The following is a 25928-nucleotide window of genomic DNA, read 5'->3' as shown; positions in this document are numbered from 1 at the left end:
GACCAATTTTTTCATTGATTTGGGGACATTTTGTCAAAATATTTGTAAAAAAATTGCAGGATTTTGGAAAAATAACATTTTTAACAATTTCAGCTTAAATCATGTGATTTAACCCTTAGGAGCTTCCAATTTGGCCCACAGGAGAAAGGCAAAATGACAGAGAAAACATGAATCATTGTGTAAATGAAACTCAACAATATTTGCAGATTTTTCCTGTGCTTATATTGAATGATTGCAGTCATTATTAATGGTAAACAGTTCAAAAAACTCAAAATTCTTACACAATCCTTAAATAGAAGTTAGTCACAAAATCTAGGACATTTAAAGTGAATATTCTGTTGGGACTGACATTATTGCTTGGATTGCCGATTTTTTACATATTTTTTAATTTATGTATAAGTAGAAGTGCAAACTAGGGCACAATAATGTTGAAATTACTAGTATTTCCACATAACATCTGTGGCCCACTTGAAATCTTAAGTGCTTCGTATTTGGCCCCTCAACTAGAATTAGTTTGACACCCCTGCCTTGAAGTGTCATTGAATTTGTGTATTTGGAGAGGCTACGTTGGTAATTTACACGAGTCATGTTTTCTCTCTGAATTTTACCTTCTCCCCGTGGGCCACATTGGATGCTCTAAAGGGCAGGCTTTGACCCCCAGACCTTAAGTTTGACAGATGTGCTCTAGTTACTCCAGTTTCCACCCACCATCCAAAAACATGTCTATGTTGACTGGACTGTGAAATATGTGAAATGTCCCTCATTTGTACCTACTTTATCATTTTCAACAGCGGTGTTGAACTCAAACGGGGAGCCGGCCAAAATTTAGAACTGATGCCAACTCGCAGGCAACCAGGGATGGATATTTATTTGGGAGATATATTAGTCTTTATATGTTCATAAATCATTCATAGGGGAAAATGAATTGAACTTTTTTCCAAGCCACAATAACGAATTCTGAGCAAAAACCAAGCTCGATGATTAAAGAATAATGAGAACAAATTCAAAATGAGAAACTCTCAAGTGGCTTTTTTTGTGCCTCTGTCGAAAGATTTTCACTGAATCCTTTTAAATTAAAGATGTCTTTATCTTTTCAATTCAAAACAATATAAATTGAGTCAAACAAAGCAGGAAATCTGATCTACTGTTTAATAATAATATCTTGGTAAGACATCAACCGCACGCAGTGATCATGAGACTATGATAATTGTGTCTAAGCTGTGTTAGGTCCCTCCCTGATTAATTGTTAAATTAATTATTACATTGATTAAAATAACTTTTTAGTGCCAAAAAACTATGTTTACAGTTTACTTACAGCTATTGTGGAACACAGTAATGCAGGCCTTATTTATCTTATATATGTTTTCATTTTAAATGAGCTGTTTTGGTGATTTTATAATGCAATGCTTCATGCATTTTATTTACTTATTTAGTAAATGGACTTGGACTTGATTTTATATAGCGCTTTATCACCACACTGAAGCAGTCTCAAAGGGCTTTACATATCAGCTCATTCACCCAATCACTCTCACATTCACACACCAGTGGGACAGGACTGCCATGCAAGGCGCTAGTCGACCACTGGGAGCAACTTAGGGTTCAGTGACTTGCCCAAGGACACTTCGACACATAGTCAGGTACTGGGATCGAACCCCCAACCTCTCGATCAGAAGACGACCCACTACCACCTGAGCCACGGTCGCTTAGTGCCCTGTGCCATGCCTTACGTCACGTGTGTCAAGCTCAAGGCCCGGGGGCCAAATCCGGCCCTTTAGAGCATTCAATTCGACCCGCAAGAGAAAATAAAAATGACAGAAAATGAATGAATTGCTGTTTAAATGACCAAATAATCGAGATGTAGATATCGCAAATTCACCAACTTCACTGGCTTGCATATTTCCTTTGTTTATAACACATGAAAGTAGTCACTTTTAATTGCAAATTGTGAAAAGAAGTCTTGCCATTCCACAAAATTCCTCTAAATTACACAAAAATTGGTAACAAAATCAAGATTTTTTTTTTTTAAGTGGATTGAACTGGTACTGAAATCTAGGGCACAATTATGTTAAAGTTGTTCTTTTCCCCCCACCCAAAATCTACGGCCCACTGGTCCGTGTTTGGCCCCTGAACTAAATTGAGTTTGACACCCCTGCCTTAACGTGAATCACTATGTATTGTTGCTGAATCTACTAAATATTGTTGCCTTGTTTTGTTGGGTCAACAAAAAATTGCTAATCTGAATTATCATAGTTTTCAAAACTCAAACAATATTGCCTTTATTGTAAACTGTATCCCAGTCAGTCATGTTTTTGAGATATTTGGACGTGCTGCGGAACGCTTTAAAGTGGGAGATCATAATTTTTTACTCGGAAATGCTGAGTTCCGAGTTTCCTGGAACGTAGCTTTAGTCAGCTGTTGTTGCAATACATACTGGATTTAAATTATTCATATATGCTATACAAAGTTGGGGTATACGGGTGTCATTATTATGACATGACACCTGTCATTAGCATTAATACGATGTCATGAAGGCTGTCATTAAGTTGTGTTACCCTAATCCCTAAACATAATCTATAATCCTAACCCTACCTAACCCCCACTAGATCTCTCCACCTAACCCAAAAATACCAACATAGCTCTAAAGGTGTCATAATCTAGCAAACGACACTTAATGACATCCTCCATGACACCTTATTCATGCCAATGACAGATAATGACAGTGTAATATCAGCCTTATGTATAAAACTTCCTGTAAAGTGTTGCAAGGGTCTGGGTTGTAATTTACAGTATGTTGTTTTAAAAAAGTCCTAACAGTAGATTACCAAGGGAATACTGCCTCACAGCAAGAAATCCAAGAATTATAACGATCTTAAAAATATGTTCAGGGCTACCAGCAAATCTAGAAAGTCACTGTTGTTGCATTAGTTCCTCTCACACGTCTCAAACCTCCTATTAATCATCAACACAGATGACACGTACAGTTTCTGCACAGGACTGCATATGTATTTGGGTCACAGTGAACTTGCATGTCCTGGGCTGCACGTTCATTTCCATATGAAGCGGGCAGAGTTTGCTCCAATCAGTCAACTTCGATAGAAGAAAGAGGCGGGGGGGGGGGGGGGGGGGGGGGGGGGTGAAATGTGTGCGCTTATGTGTGGGTGGAGGCTTTTTGCAGCTCAAAACATTTGGAAGCAAATTTGTGAGATGACGAAAGCTATAAGACAGGCCAGAGGAGGGCACTGACCTAACTTGTGAACACAAGGGGCAAGTGGATGTAGGCAATGTCAAAACCAGCCTAAGTTTAAGAGCACTCGCTCTGGGCGGTGCGTTTTGAGAGGAAGGGGAGAGACAAGTTGCGCAAGATACTTGCACAAAATAATGCAAATGTCAGTTGGCTCCTGGTACACAACGGCCACTTAATACACAATTAGCATTGCAGAAGATCTCATCTGCCAAGTGAGTGTATGTAGAATGCTTGCTGGAACTACTTCTACACATGCAAAGATCAGACTGTATGGACTGTATGGAGAATATACACCAGGGCTGGGTTTAGGTCATTCGGTGCCCCCCAAATAAATAATGAAAAAATGAATACACAGTGTATACACATTATTATCTATTTTAAATATCAAGACAAAACAATGCGACACAACAAACCATTGAAAAATATAATACAATATAACACCTAAGTATAGTGCAAATGTCCTGAGGGAACAACAATGGTGCAAAATCTAAAAGCAATGTAAAACAGTGCAATCAAAAGTTAAAATAAAATATATAAATGTTTCACTGCTTTCAACTTTCTTGTTTGGTTTTACTAGTCGGTAACCAAAATCTTAAAACCAAAGAACACAATGTGTTCACAATTACTACATATGCAAAAAAGGCATCGTAATGAGGGAGGAAAATTAAAAAAAAATATATATATATATATATAATTAACAGAAAACATGTACAGTGATTGTAAAGTGTGTGTTTCAAATGTATTATATACCTTTTTAAATTATTACAAATATATTTTGTCAGGGGGTGCAATTTGGCGCCCCTCCAGCAGATGGCGCCCTAGGCGGCCGCCTGGGTTGCCTAGCGGCAAGGCCGGCCCTGATATACACTTTTGTTTTTTGTAGAATATTAAGTGAAGTTTTTTATAATCAAGGATAAAGTGACGTTCATGGAGGGAAGCACAGAATGTTTGTGGTTTTTATCGTGTGTCATTCTCACACCTCTTGAAAATCCAGTCACAGTGAATCTTGTAAATATAGTGAAATTGCTTATACGGTAATTATTTTAAAAACATGTTTTTTTGTGATTTGGTTTTTAAAGCAAAGCACTGACATTAAAATATCAACAATAGGCAACGAGAGAAGGAAATAGGCAAATTACGAAGCCGGGAAGAAAGTGGAGGAGCTGAAAAAGGCTTTGAGGGTTTGTAGTTCAGGAGAACAATTAAAGAGGAGGTGACAAACAGAGATGAGGGAAATGATGAAGTCAAAAGAGAAAAGCAGTAAAGCTTAGAAAATGAGCTGTGTTGTAGGGAGGGAAGGGCCATGTTAAATTCAGAACATCATGTTACGGTAGAGGGGTGGGGGGTGTGGGGGGATTTCTAATGCAATTAAGGTCTGGTAATTGAAAGTACAACTCTGGGATTTTTTGCTGGAGTGTGTGCGTGTGTGTGCGAGAGGGAGAGCCTTTACGCTTAATGTCTCCATGCTTTCTCTCTCCTCCTCTTCCCTAAAACATCTTTATCATTTCACAGACCCTCCCACCATTTACTTCTGCCTTTGTTTCCACCTTTTCCTCTCTTCTCTTACTCTTTTTCCTTAATCATCTTGTATATGTGTCTTACTCCCTTTTAATTATTATTATTATTTTTTTAAATCTACTCATCTTCTATACTATAACAGACATGAGCTACTGCTGGCCCAGGGTCCACATGTGGCTCTCAGTCTTAATTTGTGCGGCCTCCGTGAAAAGTAAATGCAAAAAACCTTTCAAAACACAAAATGACAGCAGAAATACATGAAATGATAACAGAAATACAGAAGAACACTCCAGAAACACACATGCACGACAACAGAAATACTCAAAATAATAGTAAAATAAACATAAATAGACAAAAATTACTTTAAAAACACAGTTTGATTATAATACAATACACAAAATCAGAGAGCAATTGCAAAACGAGTAATACAAATGAATAAGATGACACCATGCCTTAAATAAAAAGAATGGTACCAACATACATGCTTCCTTTCAGGAGAAAAATACTACTTTCAAGCTTCACAACCTTATTATGAGACACAAAATTATTACAATCCAAGTGAAATATAACTGAAAATGACTTAAAACTTATTTTAAGACCTCTTCAGTCATGCAATTCTTAGAAATGACATCTTTTTTCAAGAAATCTTATCAAGACAGTTTTCACTTGCTCCATTGGCAGATTTTCTTTGCTTAATTCGAGCAAAAACATTTTGTTTTAGTTTTTTTTTTAATTTATTTTTAGCAGTGCAAAATCAACAAAGATATACAAGATGTCAACCAAAACACAGAAATTCATGTACAGTACTTTGTGGGATGTGATGTTTATACTTTATTGTATATTATTTAATGCAATCCTATTATTTTCATCAATCACAAAGTATGAGTGTCAGTTCATCTATTTGAAAATAATGTATTAAATAATTAATAAATTATAATTTATTTATAGTATTGTGTTCAACCTAATGTATAAAGCAAACGGTAAACCATTTCTGTAAAACATTTTGACCCTAGGTACACCCTGGACAGGGTGCCAGTCCATCACAGTGCCCCAAACAGAATTACAAAATGAAAATGTGAACAATATTTAGAAATAAAACTTATATTTAGAAAAGGATAGCAGGTCAAGAGTTTATTATGTTATTGAGTTATTCTTCCATTCTTTCCTGAATCACAGTTTAATTTCAATGAAAAGATAATTCGATCAAGGCCAACATGTCATTGTGTTCTTAAATAAAACCTGAATACCCTTTCATTACCTAGAAATGTACATAATAGATGAGCACGATTCTTCCTCCTCCATTTGTCACCAGTAGCCTCTTCATGGGTGACTTTGTCTTCATCAATGGTCTTTGGTGTTTGTCCTACCCTGCATCCACCTTTTCTCTCCTCATTTTATGGTGAAGCAGCAAAGAAAGTAAGTCTTTGGTGGCTGCATCAGCAGCACTGTGATTAACCCCAATACGGCTTGTTAGCATCACATTAGCAACTGCAATCAGTATCACAATGACCGACAGCGGGAACCAGGGCATCAGCTTCAGGAGCCAAAAGGTGAAGAATACTATAGATTTTTTGGAGACCCCCGCAGCACCAATCAAGGCCCACCCAGGTGCTGTTCATCCAATAACAAGCTTTAGGAAAGCTTTGAGTCAAAGTCTTTCAGTCAATCAGCTGCTTGCACACCACGTGGACTCCTAAGTCCGCCTACAGGCTGCATCATCACCAGGAAGTCACTGTTCTTATGCTGCATTCAATGACACTCAGAACTCTGGGTTTATGGACTGGGGATAGCCGAGTCGGAGCGCCTACACGGTAAAATCAATCTTCCTCTAAAAATGAAACAGTGATTAAAAGCATTTTAATGGTAAAAACATTCACAAATTACAAATTACTTACCGCTGCTTTGGGACACAGTAATGCAGGCTTTTTTTTTTTTTGCTGTTTTTATTATTTTAAAATGCATTCAAAATGATGCTAAATTATGCTTCATAATGTGGCCTTGCTTTGTTGGGCCAATATAAATTTAAATCACACAAAAATGATTGCCTTTATTGTAATTTCTCAGAATTTTGAAATGAAAAAGGCAGAGTTCAGAGTTGCCTTCAATGCAGCGTCGGTGTGAAAGCGTTGAAACAGAGATGAAGGGAAACACTTTTTTTTGGGGGGGGGGGGGACCAGAGAGCACATGGATGTTGAATGATGATGACTAGGTTGCAAAAACAAAAACAAAAAAACACTATTGGAAAAAAAAAAAAAAACGTGTTTTTGTAGCTTCAGAGAAGAGAATGTAGATGGGTTTCTGTCTAATAATAATAATATAGTGAATTCAAAATTGAAATATCTCAAATATTTATTTAGTTTTTTCCAACAGTTTTTTTCTTTTTCCGTAGGTCTAAAACGTGTTCCGTGAACTAAATTATACAATAAACAGCAAAAATTAAACTTATCTCTGGGTAATATTGTAATAAAACACTAGCATTTAAAGTATTTTTATATGTTTTTTGCATGCATTCCAAGAACTTCAAAAACAAAATGTACATATAATGAAATTGAGTCTCTAAATCTGTCTGTTAGCAAAGCTTTAGCACCCTCTGTGGTCCTGTACGGGATAACCAGGTATGGAAAACTGTAAGGAACAAAATATAAAATATATTAGATAAATATTTTAAAAATAATTGTGAATAGACCGTAGTGAAGAGGTATATTCAGTAAAAAATAGTGACCTAATCCAATTATTCAAACGTTGTTCAGAGCCAGAAATTTGGGTGAAACCAATACCTTTATCGTCAACATCATCTTCATTATTTCATAATTTCACTGATCAGATTCTAGTGAGATGAATATAAATATAAAGATGTGTAAGAGTAAATGATTGTGAAAGAAGGACATGGGCTGGATGGTTTCTGTGAAGGATATAGACGACAGGCCAGTGTTTAGGCTGCAGTAGTTACAATGTCCAACCAGATTTGATTAGCGCACACACACACACACACACACACACACACACACACACACTCACAACTACACACTTTAGTACTACGCTGCAGCCAAATAAATGGGGCGGCACTTCCCCAGCCTAATAGTGTGGCTGTAATTAACACTGTCACTGTGATAATAGCCATTTATCCCTAATATATCACACACACACACACACGCACACACACACACACACACACACACACACACACACCACCACTACCACCGCAGCAGCTTTCTCCATCATCTCTTTCTCTCCTTCCACCTTCCTTCTCTTCTTCCTCCTGATCCCTGAATCTTTTTTTCTCCATGTTGAATGTTTTATGTAACAAGGTATTGCTGGGAGTGAATCCAGGTGGACAAACTATCAGGCGTGTTGTGCGTGTGGGTGGAGAAGAAGAAGTAAAATATCTTTCGTTGTCAAACTGAAGAAAATATCTTAAAAACACAACTCACAGGAGAGTCTTTGACATATGTGTAAAGAGTACCGATATATTCTACTCAAGTAGAAGTCCTGTTACTTGATTGAAATTGCACTCAAGTACAAGTAAAAAGTAGCTGAATTAAATAGCACTCAAAGTAAAAATGAAGAGTAACTTTCACCGCCCACATTTATTTGAGGTAATAAATCTTGCCACGGTTCCCTTGCATACAGTAAACATCTCATGCAGAAGAGACCAAACCTCAAATAATTGGAACTTAATTTATTTTCCAAAAAGGCATCTGTATAAAATACAAGGTTTGTCAAAATGTACAATTTGTTTTTAAAATAAAATAACACCATTAAATTAAATTCAAAATTTTAAAAAATGTATCAGGCTCTAAGTGTAGCGACATTGATGAACTCTGTTTTGGCGCATGGATTACATTTAATCTGATTGGTTGGCTATTATGTGATGCATTTGATTGTTGTCTGGTCATTTCATTTTTTGTAGTTTCACAACGTTGATCATTTTAAAACAAATAATATTTAGAAAGATTCTCAATAAAGTACAATTACCCATAAAAGCAACTCACTACAGTAACGTGAGTACTTATAATCCATTACCTTCACCACTGCTTCCTACTTTTTATCTTTTGTATTATCTCATTGAAATTGGGCCTGTTAGGGTGGAAACCGTGAGTGTGGTAGAGTGGTAGTATGGCGCCTCATGTGGCTTAAATGTGTACTGAAAATATAAATCTTAAAAGACTGTGTAATATTGCAAATTTGCAACCCAGTCTCTTGAAATCTGTGTTATAAACAATACGTTTAACAGCCTTTTACCTACACCAGTGGTTCCCAACCTTTATTGAGTTGTAACCCCATTTTAATATCACAAATTTCTGGCGACCCGAGAGACATTTTTCCCCCTTAGAATTAAGTTTTTGATAATGGCTGTCATACTGCGTTACAAATACAGAGAAGACCAGAATTACTGACAAGATATATTTTTATACTGCATTTTATTTCAATTAGATTTATATATACTGGATATATAATCTGTTTTTATATTTTATCAATTACTAGACACTTCAGGCAATCACATTTGAATTATAGGCGGCCCAGCGTGGGGTCACGAACCCAAGGTTGAAAAAGCCCCGACCTACACACTTATGTTAACTTTCTTTGGAGTTTCTACTTTGGCGATAAATGTGACTGTATTGTGTTTAGATGGAATGGTTCATGTTTAAGTTGTACTACACAACAGGTTTGTACTCCGAGTTAGCTGGAAACACAAATATAGAGGATGAATGAAACATTGAACAAAAACAGGAAAAAAAACAAAGAACGTGCTCTGATAATTGTTAAGTGTAAAAGCAAAACCTTGGCAAATACATTTCTGAAATCTGTAAGATCAGATTGTCCAGAAAACATGAACATCAACCAGGTAAACACAATGATCAGAGTTTCACTTTCCTCATGTTTAAATGTACGCCAAAATCGTACTATTTAAATATTTTCAATTCAGTTCAACTTTATTTATATAGCACAAATTAGAACAAAGTCATCTCAAAGCGCTTCACAAAAAAAAAAAACAAGTCCATAGTAAAAAAGAAAAACCCCAACAAGAGACACATGAACAAGCATTTAGCGACAGTGGGAAGAAATCTCCAGCTGAACCAGGTTCAGAGGTGGCAGCCATCCGCTTTGACTGGTTGGGGTTAGTGAACAGAAGGGCAAACAGAATAGGATGGAAGGATAGTCCATCCAAGTGTTCCAGACTAGTTGAGCTGTGACCCATTGATCAGCAACCACCAACTTCAGCATCAAGACACCTGAAACAGAAAAGAGAGCCCTTGGAGGGCGAGGAGAAGGCACAGACTGCAGAAAAACACATGATACACTGTGATATACTTGTTCCTAGTGGTTAGGTTATTATTAAACGTCTTGCGGCATCCTCTATGCTCGGAAATGCTACCACTACAGACAAGGTTTCACCTTGCACTGGTCACACATAATGATATATGGGGTGGACATCCGTGTAAATGGTGTGAAGCAGTGTGAGCAGTATGATAAGTTATGTAAAACCAGGTCCCCAAATATTGTCTGCCTTCCCCAATCTTTATGTAATTTCTACCGACTAAAAGCATCATAGGCTGGAGATTTCATTATTGCGGCTACTTTGCATTCAATAAGCTGTTCTTTCTGCAGTCACTTTAAAAATGTCGATGCAGGGCACTGATATTACTGATATCAGACAGGCTTAATATATGTGACATTAAAGGCCAGACAAACAGCAGCACGTACGAGTGTAATGCACAAAACTGATTAAATTGTGTTATTGGGATATTTATACGTTAATAGAATTATTTAAAAAGTATAAGAAAGTGAAGTATTGATTGCAAAGTATTGATATATACCTACATACAGTAATCACAGCAAACACACATTAATGAATGAGCTACACTAATATGTTGAATGGATATGAAATAAATTCTGTCATCAACCGATTTATTCATTTTTTATTTTTTTTACAGCTGAGTCTTGACTCACTTTACACCTCTGTTTGGTTGATCTAATGTTTGCGCATGAAATACACCTTCTACCCTTGGTTTAATGATGATACAATGGCTTAGAGCAATATTACCTTTCATCTTCACACAGACATATGCACACGCGCTAAATTTACGCGCTAGTTAAACAGTAGTCTGTTTAACTAGAATGACAAAGTAAAAGCAAAGTAGCGAGAAAAACCCAAACTTCAATGCTCCTTAATTAATAAACCAATCCGACCATGAAAATGGGATTGCTGTAGCGACATGCTGAATATCTGATTTGCACACAAGCACATCCTAAGTGACTTTACGACTCAGTTATTACTTTAAACGCTGCAATAAACAATATCATTGACACGTCCTGTAGTTTCCTTTTCCTGCTGCTGTTGGACCATCAGCTCAGGTGTGGTTTAGGTTTCTGCTTTGCAAATACATAACAAAAAACCTCACTGAAAGACAGTGTTTTGTATAAAATTGGTAAACCTGACACAGTTTAGTGTTTCCCAGCTGTTGCCCCTGGTTAAATGGTTAATACACTCATCCATTAGACATAAACCCCTGCCATGTTAGCTCTGCCTTTGTCACTTACCCATTATGCTATTTTTATTGGCTTTTTAATTAATTATCCTTGTTAAGAGCAAACCTATACCTCTGCTTTTTATCCTTACTTTTAATTCTATTAATTTATAGCTGTTTATACTTGATTTGTGTTTTCTGTTTTGCCCATTTGCATTAAAAAAGTTAGGAAAGAAACCGACATTTTTCAACACCATATTGGCAGTAATGATTTATGTCAATTTTATCCTAATGGTTCCTGCCCTGTGTTTAAAGGACATGTGTCAAACTCAAGGCACGGGGGCCAAATCAGGCCCATTAGACCATCCAATTTGGCCCGCACGAGAAAGTTTAAAAGACAGAAAAAAACAAATGTTTCAGTTGTAGATATCTCAGCCATTCTAAATGCACAATTTCAATGAAACTCTACAATATTAGGAGGATCGCAATTTTCCCACGCTTTTATCACATGACTGCAGTCATTTTGAATCTGAAATTTCCCCAAATGAAATATAACTTGGTCACAAAATCAATGTAATTTCAATCCTGCAGGGGTTGATATCTTTCACGTATTGCCTGGATATTGTCGTCGCCTTACATACTTTATATATAATTTATACGTTGTGTAAAGTGCAAACTTCTGGACTTTAATTTTGAAATAGCTTGTTTTCCTGCCTAATTTCTGTGGCCCACTTAAGATTAAATTACTTTGTATTTGGCCATTGAACTAAAATGACTTTGATACCCTGGTTTAGAGGAAGGTCATTGCAAAGTGTCCCAAAGACTGCATTTGGTTTAAATCATCTTATTTCTTTTACTTCAGGGCTTAACTTCCTGTAAACCAGCCATTTATTCCATTACCATCACTCCCATTTAACCAACGTGTAAGGTAATGTGGTGGCTGTTGCACTTATAGGTCATCACAGTGTTTATCATGTTTGCACTCATCTCTGTTATCACGTGTGCACGTTAGCATGCCTGTGTCATTCCGCTGTAGCCAAAGGGAGACTGGCTGATTAAATCATTGCTTTTAGATTAAAGCACTCAATTGTTTTAGTCATTTAGTTGTGTTGTGTAGCACGTGTCAAGCCGTGGGCTATAGTTTAATGAGTCGAGCATGTATAGCCAAAGGAATGCAGGTGCTTTTGTTTGGTTAGCTGCCATTCAGTTAAGTTTAGTGGTTCAGACAGGGGTGGCCAAGTCCTAAAGACATTTTGTCAATAGCTTTATAACAGCTAAGGTGTTGGTTTTTATTCTCTTTTAAGGAAGTGGACAAAGATACATGCTAATAGATGCTAAGAGATGCTAAGATGAAGAGCTTCCTTTGTTGCCGCAAGAAATAATGAATGAAAATGAAAAAAGGTTACGTTAAAATGCTATAAACAGAAGTTCAAATGGAAGATAATGATACAAGACATACATTTTAAAATATAAATCACATAACAAAACTTAATTCTGTGTGTTTGTGTATGTGTTTGTGTGCTCCCATGTGTTTTAGTGTATAATATCATCAAGAGAAGTACAGTGTAAGATATTTTGGTCAAGTCCCCCCTTTCTCTTATTTCTGAATCCAAGTACCCCCTTTGCCTGACTACAACATTTTGCTTAGAAAACTGTTAAAAGAAATATAGAGCATAATGATGGAATGAATGAGTGATAACACATTTTAAAGAATTTCATTTAGTAAATAAACAGTATTTAGTGCAGTGGTTCCCAACCTTTTTTGGATATCAAGAATTTCTGGCGACCCCAAAGACATTTTTTGCTAGAATTAGTTTTCGATCATGTTTGAGGTCAGATGTCTTTTTTTTTAACGCATTTTAGTTGAACTAGATTTATATTTCACTAAGTGAAAGTGCAGAAATACAGTTATTTTAGATTGTGTTGTTTTGATTTTTAAAAAATCAAATTTTTCTGATCAAATTTCTGATCAAAGGCAATCCCATTTAAACTCCAGGCAACCCCACATGGGGTCTTTCTATAGTTTTTTTTTTTTTTTTTATCAATTTCGGTCTCCTCACACCTGGGGTGGGACCAAGACTGACACTTTATTTGTCCATTTTCCTCTCTCTCTCTCTCTCTCTCTCTCTAGTAGTGCCATCGCTTACCCCTAGTACACATACCCCTATTTGAGAAACACTGGTGTAAGAAACAGCTTACCTTCAAAGCAAAAGTTCCTTTGTGTATTTTTGGTCCTCCACATGTGTGTGCGTGCATAATCAATCAATCAATCAATCAAAGTAACTAGAGCGAGACCACCTGACACACACACACACACACAAGCACAAAACCTCACAGAAACACACGCACATTGTCTGAGCTTTATTTTTCTTGTGAAAAGCGTCAATTAACTCACGATAAGTGTGTACATTTCACTTTCTGATTCTGTTCTACCTCTGTCAGTGCATCACTCTTGCACGTCTCTCTCCCTTTTTACTGATACATGTGTTCCTCCTGCTTCTATACACACATTCACACAAAGAACAGCACCCTCATCCAGTGGAAGTATGGAAGTGCTGCCTCTCTGCTTGCTTTTTTTATTAAACGCACACACACACACACACACACACACACACACACACACACACACACACACACACACACACACACACACACACACACACACACACACACACACACACACACACACACACACGAGTATGCACCTTCTCTCGGCTTATCAGAGCAGCTTTTGAAGGCAGCAGGGAACCAGTTGTTGATGAGCCACTAAATAATTATATTGGACAGCCATGAAATTCCTTCTTCTCCTCCCTGTCTTCTGTCTCTGACCCCCTTACTGTAGTAATAATAATAATAACATATATAGTCCCCGTACCAGTCACTTAACTGACACACATTTCAATTAGTGTAAGTGTATATATATATATATATATATATATATAGATGTAGGGTGTTGTTGTACAGGGCTAACTAATCAAAACCATAGAGCAGTGCCACTTAAATGGAAAGTCATTTAGATTAATGACAAGTTCAAAGTCCTATTCAATAGAAGCAGGGATGACAATATGGATACTAAGTGCGGAATCATCAATTGTTCACAGCCTATCAAATCCTTCCTACTCCACTGAACATGATTGTTAAAGGTACGGCAGCTCTGCGTGATCAGGTGATTTATTGTGATTGGAGCTGAAAAATGATCTAAAGCACGGGTGTCGAACTCATTTTAGTTCAGGGTCCAAATACGGACAAGTTTGATCTGAAGTGGGCCACAGACAATAGTGCTACTTTGCATTTCTATGTATTAATGATATAAAAGTATGTAGTATATAAGGCACCAACATTATCCAAGCAAAAGGTGACAGGTAGTGACTGTATTTATTAAATTTGGGGATATTTTGTCACATGATTTTAAGGACTTAGCAGAATTTTGGAAAAATTAGAATTCCCTTCAATAATTTGAGAGTAAAAATGACTTCCATTGTGTTATACAAGCATTGGAAAACTGCAAACCCCTGCAAATATTGTAGAGTTTGAGTTAGAAACTCCACTTTAATAATTGTAAGTACAATAGAATAGAATAAACATCATAGGAGAAAGTCAAACATTGCAGCAATTCCATAGAATAGCAAAAGTAAACAGTAAGAACAAAAATATATACCAACATAGGATAATAGTGAAAATATACAACTGTGGGAGGGACATAGTTATTTAAAATAAAATGTAAAACAAAGACAAAATAACAAAAACAACAGCATAAAAACACAACAATGTGGAAATGACAAATTCTTTTTTATTTTTTATTTGGTGGTGAAGTTCTAGTTCCAAATGCATCTGTTGAAATGTTGTGTTTTTCTAAAGTTTTTTTTATTTTTTATTTTGCATGAATAACTATCAAGGCATTAGAAATTAAAAGTTGTATAACAGATTTAAACTTTTTTATTGGACATACACACCTCCTTAAAGTCTTTACATGATGAAAAATCTTTTTGAAACAAAAGTTAAAAACAACACTTTTACACCTACTTAGTGATTACATGCCTTTTAAGCACAGAGGACAGATATATATGGTGTTATCAATGCGTTCACCCTCAGGACATACGATACCACTACATATGCAACATCCATATATAGACTCTTGGTGCATAGTTTCACACATAGAATCACAAACCGTATCTTTTATATGAATATTAATTTTCTCTCTCCCCTCTTCTTCATCGCCATACTACACATTCAACTACTTTCATCTTCTTCACGGTCTAAATCCTATTCGTCCCATCTTCTGCTACTCTTCCACCTGCTTGCGTACTTCTCATCTCCAGCCCATTTTCATGCATCTAGGCAACATCCATATATGAGACGTGTTATTATATTAGACAAGAATGTAAAAATAGTGTTGTGTGTCTGTCTGTGGAAACACGAGTTCTCATTAGGGAAAGGTCACACAGTGATGCACGTGGCAGCAAAGGATAGATCACATTTTTGTGTCTTTTTCACCCTGTGTTTTAAAAGGTCTAGAACAGACTTGGGCAACTGGTGGCCCTCGGTCGAATTTTATGCGGCCTCCAAAGTAAATGTCCTAAATGATCAAAAAATATACTAAACAAAAGCAAGCATACATAAGAGAAAAAACAAAGAATGACAACATTGTAGGAAAATACAGTAAAAGACATGAAAAACACAGAAAATACTACAAAACACACAAAACTACTACAAAAATGAACAAAACAACAACAGTAATACACAAAAGTGCTCCAAATAATACAAAACAATGACGAAATAACTCAAAAATATATATAAATTACAGAAAATGACAACCAAATTACACAAAAAAAATGAAAAACTTAAAAGAATATTCCACAAACCCCCAGTACTTACAAACAAGCAAAACGACAACAGAAATACACAAAAATTACTCAAAAACAACTCCAGAAAATAATAACATAATTAGACAATGCCTCCAAAAAACATACATAACATGCATGCTTGATATGTTGCAAGAAATTAGCAATTACTATGTGTTGATTGACATGATCATGTGTTATCTAGGGCCCTATAAAATTTGTTTTATTTTTTCCAAATTCCATTTTATTTTTTTCCAAATTCCATTTTTTCCACTTAAATTTTTTTTATTCCATTTTCTTAGAAATATTTACAATTTTTTAAAGCAAATATTGTATATAACTCCTGTGAGGAAACAAAATATATACTAATAAACTAAAAAAAAAAAAAAAAAAGCTCATAATTAAACAAAAATGTATGTCAAAATAAAGTACACACAAATTGTCCTCCATAGTCAGGACCAAAGTAACACCATGCAATACACTGAAGTTAAAAAACAAAAGAAAACAAAACATCTTTTTTAGGAAAACAACAAACAATCATTTGAGTATAAACTTTGATTGTTTTCATTATTGTGTTTCATTAGTTATTTTTTTAATTAATTAATTATTTCAACATGCATTTTACTGTAGCTCTGATGAGATGTTAGCATGTAACATTCTAATAACGTTGCTCCAGCGGACTTTTATTTTGTAAACCGGAAGTTCCCACTGAAACGGTTGCACTTGAGGTAGCTTGCTGACTGGGAATTTGTAACTACGAGGCACGGACAAAAAACTGGAATAAAAATAACTACATTACAGCACGGACTGAGTTATTCTTAGTTAACCAGGCACAACAGTTTGAATGCTGAGCAGGTGAAGATGATTAAAGCTGACCTCGTTTTCACGAAACACGGACAGAGCTTTACAAGCACAGTCTCGTTAACGGGCACTAGAGGTTCTGTAGTTAGGAGTCAGTGATGATTTGCGTTGTTTTAGAGGGTGTTTGTGGTGGTTTAAGATGAGTTTAATGCAGCCAGGACAGGAGGAGAGAGGGCGGTGCACCTAATAAGCGCTCCTCATAAAAAAACGTTCATTGCACCACGGTGACGGCGTTTCATGCCGATTTTGTCCATTTCCACGTTTAAATGTTTTAATTGGACCATTCCGTGATTCCTTCCGCGATTCCGTTAACGCGGATTTTATAGGGCCCTAGTTATCAATCTAAAGATATCTTATGTAGCCCTAAGAAAACATTGAGAAGTCCTTTTTTTGGCTTCGGAAGGACTTTACTCCTGGTGAGATGAGGCAAAATGGCTTCTTTGAGAATAAAGGTTGCAGACCTCTGACCTAGAACATTATCGCTAAAATCTGTAGCACCGTCACTAATGCCAGGGGATTTTAGACGATATAATACTCCCAATAAAAGTAAAAAGTACTTGCTGCTAGATCTGCCTGATGTCCATGCACATTCTCCACCATTGGTTCATACTATATATTGTGTATATATAATAACGACCAAGATAACTGACAGGAAATATGTGATTTAGACTGGAAGCATTTTAAGAACAATGAAAAATTCATAGATGTCATTCATCTGGTCACTTCTGCACCTCTTCTGTCAGCATTCTGTACGGTCGGCACAATTCAGCTCAGTTCAAAAAGCAGACGCACACACCTTCACACACGCGCACACACACACTCAAAGCCCATCTACTCTGGAAACAGTGGGCCAACAAATAGCCTGTAATCATACTGGTGTGTATGTTGACAGTGATAAATGTCCCTTAGAAACCCAATGGCAAATAATCAAGATTGACACCGGCACGCTGTGTGCTGAGGCATGTCATTGTGCTAGGGTTGTTTGTGCTATTTTTGTTAGGGGGATCTAATCAAATGTAATCACCTTGATTACAATAATTGTGAGGTTTGTAATCACCTCCTTGCTGCCTCCTTCACCCTTTCTTTCTGTATTTTTCCTTCTCCTTACTCCTGGTCTCCAGACCTCCAGCTTCTAACCATTATCTGTCATGCTGGTGATTTTGTGTCCATTGGGCCTAAAAGAAGTTCACAGTGCTGACTCATGGATGAATAATACTGTTTGTGTACACAGAAATCACAAATCAGTGTGTTCTCACTTTCTTCCTGTAGGACACAGAAGTGGTGAACACAGCCATTCTCACTGGTCGAGGGGTTGCAGTCCCAGTTAAATTGGTCACCGTAGAAACGGATGGGCAGGTGAGGGAAGTGGACGAGTCGGTCACATGCAGCTCAACTGACGTGGACATTTTGAAGGTAAGTGTCTATTTGTGTTATAGTGGGTACTCACGACCGGGCTCAGGCCCCGTCCACACGGAGACGAGTTTTATTGTAAACGGTCAAATTTTTTATCGTTTACGCCTTTGTGTCCACACAACAATGACGATTTGGAAGCCAAACACGATAACTTCTGAAAACGTGTCCCAGAGCGGGAAAGTCTGTGAATGCCACCCGCTGGGTCGCCGTGCGGACGGCGTATACGCATACTCTAAAAACGTTGACGCCATTTCCATCGTAGGTGCTTGCGCGACCACCCACAACAACAACAGTAACATTAGCAACAAAGCCGAAGCTCGTCATTGGTCCACAAGCAAATCTGCTGCCATGTCTTTGTCTCCATCTCTTTCCTCTTTTCTTTTGTATGTCCTGTCCTTTTGTCACATGATTTTTATGAGCATCCTCAGTGTTTTCTTCTTCTTCTTCTTCTTCTTCTTCTTCGTCTTCGTCTTCGTCTTCGTCTTCGTCATCTTCTTCATCATCATAATTTACGGCAAGTTATTACTGCCCTCCACTGGTTTTTTTAACAACTAGATCCTTCCGTACATTCCACTGTCATGGAGGAACTGCAGCACAGCCTGGAAAATCATCTGGTGGTTCGCATTGTGACCAAATAAAGAAAAAATAGAAAAACCCTCCACTCCTAATCCAGATATGCTTTCTCTCTGTGTCTGTTCCCTGTTTCGGTGCATTTCTGTGGCAACGTTACAGCGCCACATAGAGGCTCCTACAGTGTTTTCCCCCTTTTTGTGTGGATGCAAGGGTTGGGGTCAATTATAATTGTAATCGCGTAATTGATAATTAATTACAGTTATGGTGTAATTATAATTGGCATTGTACTTGAAAAAAATTGTTGCTGTCATAATTGTAATGGAATTGTAATTGAGTTTAGATAATTGATTTTGTGATTGCAATTGGCATGAAAATCCAATAAAAATTCTATTGCTTTCACATATCACAGCACTCATTGCTCTAGGGATACCTGAGCGACCAACAATGTCTCTTCAAACCAGGCCCAGACGCACTGGTTGGAAGTTAACACTTACACAAGCCTCACAATGGGCCCCCAATGGGCCCCCTTATGGTTTCATACATGCACGACCTGGGCTGCCATTGTGAGTGCGCCCTTAAAGTCAAGCCTATTGTATATCTTGGAAACCTTGTATGCTGTACCTCCCAAAAGGTGGGTTAATCCCAACATGTTAATCAGGAATCTTCACACCCATAGAGGTACAGTTGTTCAGCATGAATCATGGTCTGCTGTCTGCTGGGTTGTTTTTTTTAATTATTATCATGGATTGGCTGTTATGAAGGTTATGAAGATAATTTGACCATTAAAAAAAAAATAATCAAGGGGTATAGCCTTGATTTAAGCCTAACAAGGTAACCAAGAGATGAGAAACAAATTAGATGACAGATTATTGTTTTAGTGTGTTTTACAGCTGATTTAAGACATGGTTAAGACATTTTTGTAATTGAGAGCGTAATTGTAATTGACTTTCAGGTGGGAAAAAATCATCGTAATTTAATTGTAAAAAAAAAAAATGCTTGTCAATGTAAGCGTAATTGAATTGTAATTGAACATGGATAATTGAAGACGTAATTGTAACTGAAAAATGTAATTGACCCCGTCCCTGGTGGACGCACACATAATTACCCGTTTTAGGGGAAAGTGTTTTTGTTTTTGTCTCCGTGTGAACAGGGCCTCAGTCTCAAGACCACATTTGGAAGGTCTTGGTCTTGTCCGACTTGAGAGCATTTACTGTTTACAGTTTAAACATTTATGTGTATGGATATTGCTGAAACAGACACTAAGCATCACATGGCTTTTTTTTTAATTTATTTTTATTTTTTTTATTTATTCAGTTCAGCTTTAGCTGCTCCGTTGTTTTGCTGTAGTGTGTTCTGGGGATAAACTGTCAGCTCACTAATAAAGTTGATTTTTTACCACATGACTAATCGTGTGCCAAAGGGACAAATGGACTCCGCCAAATACTAAAATCTCTCAAGCCTCGGTACGTCAGATTTGTTGGATATGGTTTAGGAAGTGATTTCTCTGGAGGCAGAAAAATAGACACTGAATAAGAAGGAACAATCAGAACGTGAAGTGGTAAACAAACAGTAGTTTACACAGCAAGACATCCATCCTAAATTATAATTGTCATCTAAAATCTCAGAGGATTTAGAGTTAGGCAAAAAATTGCAAAATTAGCATTGTATTTTAGTGCAGCTGTTAATATGACAGGTCTTGTGAAAATTTAACCACAGCTAATATTTGGAGGACTTTTACTACACGGCTGTTTGGTTGTTTTCTATTTTAATTAAAGAAGGAAAGCTAATTATCAAAGAGAGCTAGCTATACAAATATAAATGCTCTCACGGCCAATTTCCTGATGTGTATCAAATAGTCCACTTTCAATCATAATGTTAGTATTACTTAATTACATAATGTGTATTATGTTATACCCTTAAAAAGCTTTTTAATGAAAATTATATTTTGAGTTTTAGAAAAATAATGAGAAACTTTTCATGCTTTGTGTAAATCAAATGTGTTTATAACTTTAGTTCAAAAGTTTTCCTCTGGAGGCTGTCACCCTGTTCTGTTGGTCAGAAAACATTTTTCCCAAATATAATTGAGGTTCAGCATCCTTTTGAAACTAATCTCGATTGTAGATATGGATAATATAATGTCTACCTTTTGTAACACAGAGATTTAGATGAAAGCATCCTTTTAATCAGAATCAGAATGCTTTATTTGCCAGGTACAATTTAGAACAATACTAGGAATTTAACTTGGTAGTTGCAGCGAAAGAATACACATCAACAACCGGAGCAGCCGTTTGCGGAGCCCACATATTTAGGTGAAAAAAGGGATGAACAACAGGAGGAGAGGTGAGGTGAAAAACAGCCAGTTTGAGACTGGTTTCCCTAAACAGAGAAAGCAGTGTAAAACCAGGAAAAAAACTACCTCCGCAAACATACATTTAAGCATGACACATAATAATGTTGTTGATAATGGTTTTAATGGTTCAAAATACCAAAGGATGTACTAAATATAAACCATAGGCATAGGCTCAATGAGCCTGTTTTTTTCACACAAACTACTAGTTTGATGTAAAGCTGCCCTTACATAGTGACAGCTTTAGCAAATATGACAAAAAGTCACCTTTAAGGTGACATTGACACTGACATTTCATGCATTAAAGAAAGAATAAACTGACACTTATCTATAGCCAAACCAACTGCACTATTTCAATGAGATCTGAGACATTTTTAATGGAACTGTACACCTTTACACAACACAAAATACTTGATTATATATTAAAATATGCGGAAATTGATTACCAATAGAGGGAGAGTCAATTGGTTATTTCAAAATAAGAGCACAATATCTGGCAGTTATCTAAGTCAGTGATCCTGATCATGGTACCATGATCATTCACACTTGGAAAAATTGTATATCACAGCAAAAGTAGTGCCAAATGTATGGGCACTAGAGCTGTAATTGGGCCTAAAAAATTAGACTCTACCCGAGTCCGACAGAATACAGCCCGAACCCGAATGAAGCCGATCTTTCTTTAAGCCTCAACTGTTACTATTAGCCAGACATTATTCAAATCTGTGCACTTACGAATGATCTGAGGTGAGTTTCTTTAATAACTCAGCTTTATTTACTAGCCACTTGTTCTGCTTACAACTATAAACATGACAAGCAGCTTCAAGTGCAGCTACACACTACATACCAGTTTACATCTGTCATAAAGCATGTGGTAACACTGCCATAACACACACAATTCGCTCTCTACATATGTGACCGCACACAGCTCCAGAATGAGTCGTTTATGCGTGTTTTAACATCATTTATTCATTTTCCAGCGGCCAGTCTTTGATTCCCCTCATCATCCATTTGTGTATCTTTCTCATGCTAATCAAAACACATACCTAGCATTTCATTTAACACACAGCAACTGAGCCCGACCTGAGCCTGTGTTAAAATGATAGAAATTAAACTTCAAAGGTCAGGTCTAATGGGCACCGTCAAAATCGCGCTGAAATGCGCAATCCAGATTCGATCCGGATGAAACTCTGTGGTGTAACTGAGGAATCAACCCAACAGGTATGAAATTTTGCCGATAATTAGAAATAACGATTTTTTTTGATTTTTGAAACTGATCCAGAATCAACATATTGATCTCGATCCCTTCCAAAATTGAATACAATCTTTTTTAGTGTAAGGTCCATCTTTGGTTCAAATTTGGTCAAAATCTGTAAAGTACTTTTCACGTATTCCTGCTAACAGATAAACAAAGAAACAAATGCCCGTAAAAAATATTGGTTCATTGGTTCCGGTTCTGTTTTTTCCACATTGGTTCTTTTTATAGAAAGAACCTTGATATCCTGTATCAAGGCTCTTTTTCCAGGTAATTGCTGGAGCCTTTGTTCAACTGAGTCCCTCATTAGGATTCTGCAGGAAAGTCGGTGTTCACAAACACTTTAAATTTAATCTTAACCGAAAGACAAGCGCAGGCCCTCGCTCTGCCACACAAACTAAGCAGAGAAAAAGCTGCACTAATTAATAAAGCACAAACACCTCCGACACCTGTACTGAATCAAAGCAATGTTAGGCACCAAAGATTGATTCTTCTCGCGCCGCGCTCCCTACGCCCTCCGGGCCCAAAATGAAACACACTCTTGCTGTGACAGTTTCAATATGAAGCCAATTTCCTGGTACAAGCTGGCAGGAGTGGTGCTGTTTAAGTACAATCAATAACAACACTGTGGAAATGGAAGGAACTCATTCAGATAAATGTAGCAAGAACGCTGTGTGTATGAGCGTGTAGGGATGTGTTTCATGTGGTTGTGAGAAGGAAGAAGTGAGAACATAAGGAAAGAAGAATGAAGGAGGATGTATCAATTTGGTACAACTGTATTTGGATACTTTGTGATACTTTGTATTTGTTTTCCACTTAAAAGAAAGCATGTCACCATTACAAAACTTTCCCTGATTTATTTCTGTCCTAATTTTAGCAGAAGACAAGGCAGAATATTAGATCACTATACTGACACATCCTCTCACACACAAAACCATTCATCATTGTTTAACGTATTTATTCTGGCAAACAAAAAGGCCACTACTCGTTTAACGTAATTTACGCACTCTTCGCTGTCTATGAATAAGTAGTTTGGCAACACAAAGCCCTCCTCTGTGCTGATTGTGTTTACGCACCCAGCAGCCTGTGTGTAATGAATGACTGTTGTTTTTGTGTTGACATCTGATTTGACAGAAATTCCCTTTCCCACATCTTCTCTCTCTTCGCGCACACACTCAGACACACACAAGCAGCTGTTTGAAAACTGCACCCGTTGGGTACAGCTCCAGGTAGCTGTAGCTGTCTGTGAGTCGCTGTGACAGCTGTAAAGTAGGATCCGGAAAACCAACACAGCAAGCAAGGAACAACTAGAAACTGAGCTGAGGTTTCAAGGCAGCCCTCTTTTTTTACTGTCTTATAATGATTTTTAGTCTTTTTAGACTGTTTTTGTATTAGCAGTTATTGTGTCAAAGTTTCGAATGCTTTACTTAATAGAGAGTAGAAAGGCAAGGCAAAGCAAATGTATTTGTATAGCGCATTTCATACACAAGGCAACTCATTGTGCTTTACATGATCAAAAAGTGCAACAGAAAACATTCAACAGCTTAAAATCTATAAGAACATTAAAGTCGGCAAACAAAAAAAAAAAAAATCATCAGTAAAATCATTTAAAATCTTCAACAAACACATTACATCAACAACATGACTAAAAATCTCCCTCTCAATCATACCTAGTAGATGTGAGCCAGCCCCCTCTTTGTTCAGAATCAGAATCAGAATCAACTTTATTGACCAAGTAATGTATTGAATACACACGAGGAATTTGTCTTGGTGAACTGTGCTCTCTCTGATAGTGTAAACATTAAATAATAACAATCAACTAGAATAAATAAAAATAAATAAAAAAGAAGTATAAATATAAAGAGTAGTTAGACTAATATGTGCAAACTAAATAAAATAACAAGATAATAATAATAATAATAATAATAATAATAATAATAATAATAATAATAATAATAATAATAATAATAATGAAATGAAATGAAATAAAAATACAATAATAATAATAAGATAAAAGTGCAGTAGTGCATTGATGAGTAGAGCAGGTGAACATTTAAATGAAAATATTATGTCCATGAACATTTTCTTTACATGTTTACCCTTTGAGTAGGCTATATGTGTGCCACATGCATGTTTAATGTTTTATTCGCACTATGCTGAGATGCTAAGGGAAGAGTTTATTATTTTTTTAATTGTAATGTTATAGAATATGTAGTTATCTGATTTCTTATCAGAAAATTGAAGCCAATGTGAAGTTGCTGTTGCACTATTTCTTAAACCTGGGTTAAAGCTTGAAATTGTTGAATGACAGAGTCTCATTTACTTTTTCTTTTGGGATTGTTCTCTGCATTTTAACTCTTGAGGACAATCACAGCAATAAAGTTGCACTTTTGACAACATATTTGATGTCTGCAGTCATTTTTAAGTGCACTGAAAAAAAAATTGATCATTGAATTTAAACCCGAATTTTTCTGTAAAAAATCTGAGATTTTTTTTTCAGGAAAATCGCCCAGCCCTAGTTTGAATGCTTTTATCAGGAAAGTCTTTGGTAGTCCTGTGGCTTTGTGGTAAATTGTTCGTCTTCTTACATCCTCTGATATTGTCAACTATCTTGTTAAGGTCCCCTGAGACCGTCATTTGTGATGTGTGTATGTGAGGCTATTGTTGACACAGCACTAAGTGTAAGGTCAGTTGTGTCAAAACCAGTAGGGGACGGATAGGGGACAAGCGCACGCATACACACAAATTAGTGGCACTATCCTGACCTCACGCAGAGTGAAGAGGTGAGGGGAGATACAATGGAACGATGAGTGATGAGAAGATGACAAAGAGATCAATGAAGAGAGGAGAGGGGGAAAGTAAATGATCACATGTATTGGTCTCATGGGTAAGAGGTAAAAGAGTACTGCATCTGACATAGATAAGGGGGTAAAAGGATAATTTTCTGTGACATCGAGAATAGCATTATGGAAAGCTATGTAGAGACTACAGCATACATATTGAAAAAGAACATGTTACTTAAAAAGTAACTAAACCCCAAAATTACATTCTGCTGAATACAAATGTATTTGGGTATAAAGTAGTGCTGTTAATTGATCCTGGTCCAACTCTCAACGTTTTAGTCAAAGTATTTCAATTTGGCATATTTTGTTGTAAAATGTCAGAGTGACTGCCCTCTATGGTTTGAAACCAAACTAATACAATTAATTTTTGCTATTGGCTTAGAACAAGATCATGTGACATTTTGGGACCATCTTGTGTCACAAACAAGCACTATTAGCCCCTCCCCTTTTAGATAAACTAGCACCTCTGGGCTCTACAATCTACACTGAGGAGGTTGGATTGAGAGAAGAGTGAATAAAGAGTTATATTGAGTAATGAGTAACTAGTTAACATGACATAGATTGTT

At 36.7% G+C, this 25928-nt stretch overlaps 1 protein-coding gene and 1 long non-coding RNA gene across 2 annotated transcripts in view; one reads left to right on the top strand and one right to left on the bottom strand.

Moving 5' to 3' along the window:
• LOC114469412 (transmembrane protein 132D-like) overlaps window positions 1-25928 on the top strand; it is a 184493-nt gene that overhangs the window by 120307 nt on the left and 38258 nt on the right. The window contains 1 exon segment of the mRNA XM_028456921.1: window positions 18204-18347. Within this exon segment, the coding sequence (XP_028312722.1) occupies window positions 18204-18347 (144 nt within the window).
• Window positions 789-14636, bottom strand: LOC114469130 (uncharacterized). The gene is made up of 3 exons (XR_003674727.1): window positions 14503-14636; window positions 5244-5250; window positions 789-801 (listed from the first exon to the last, which is right to left on the bottom strand). It is a non-coding gene; the product is annotated as an uncharacterized LOC114469130 (long non-coding RNA).

Source organism: Gouania willdenowi, chromosome 9 (genome assembly GCF_900634775.1).
Source record: "Gouania willdenowi chromosome 9, fGouWil2.1, whole genome shotgun sequence".
Taxonomy (NCBI): Eukaryota; Metazoa; Chordata; class Actinopteri; order Blenniiformes; family Gobiesocidae; genus Gouania; species Gouania willdenowi.
This window is presented reverse-complemented; position numbering and strand designations above follow the sequence as displayed.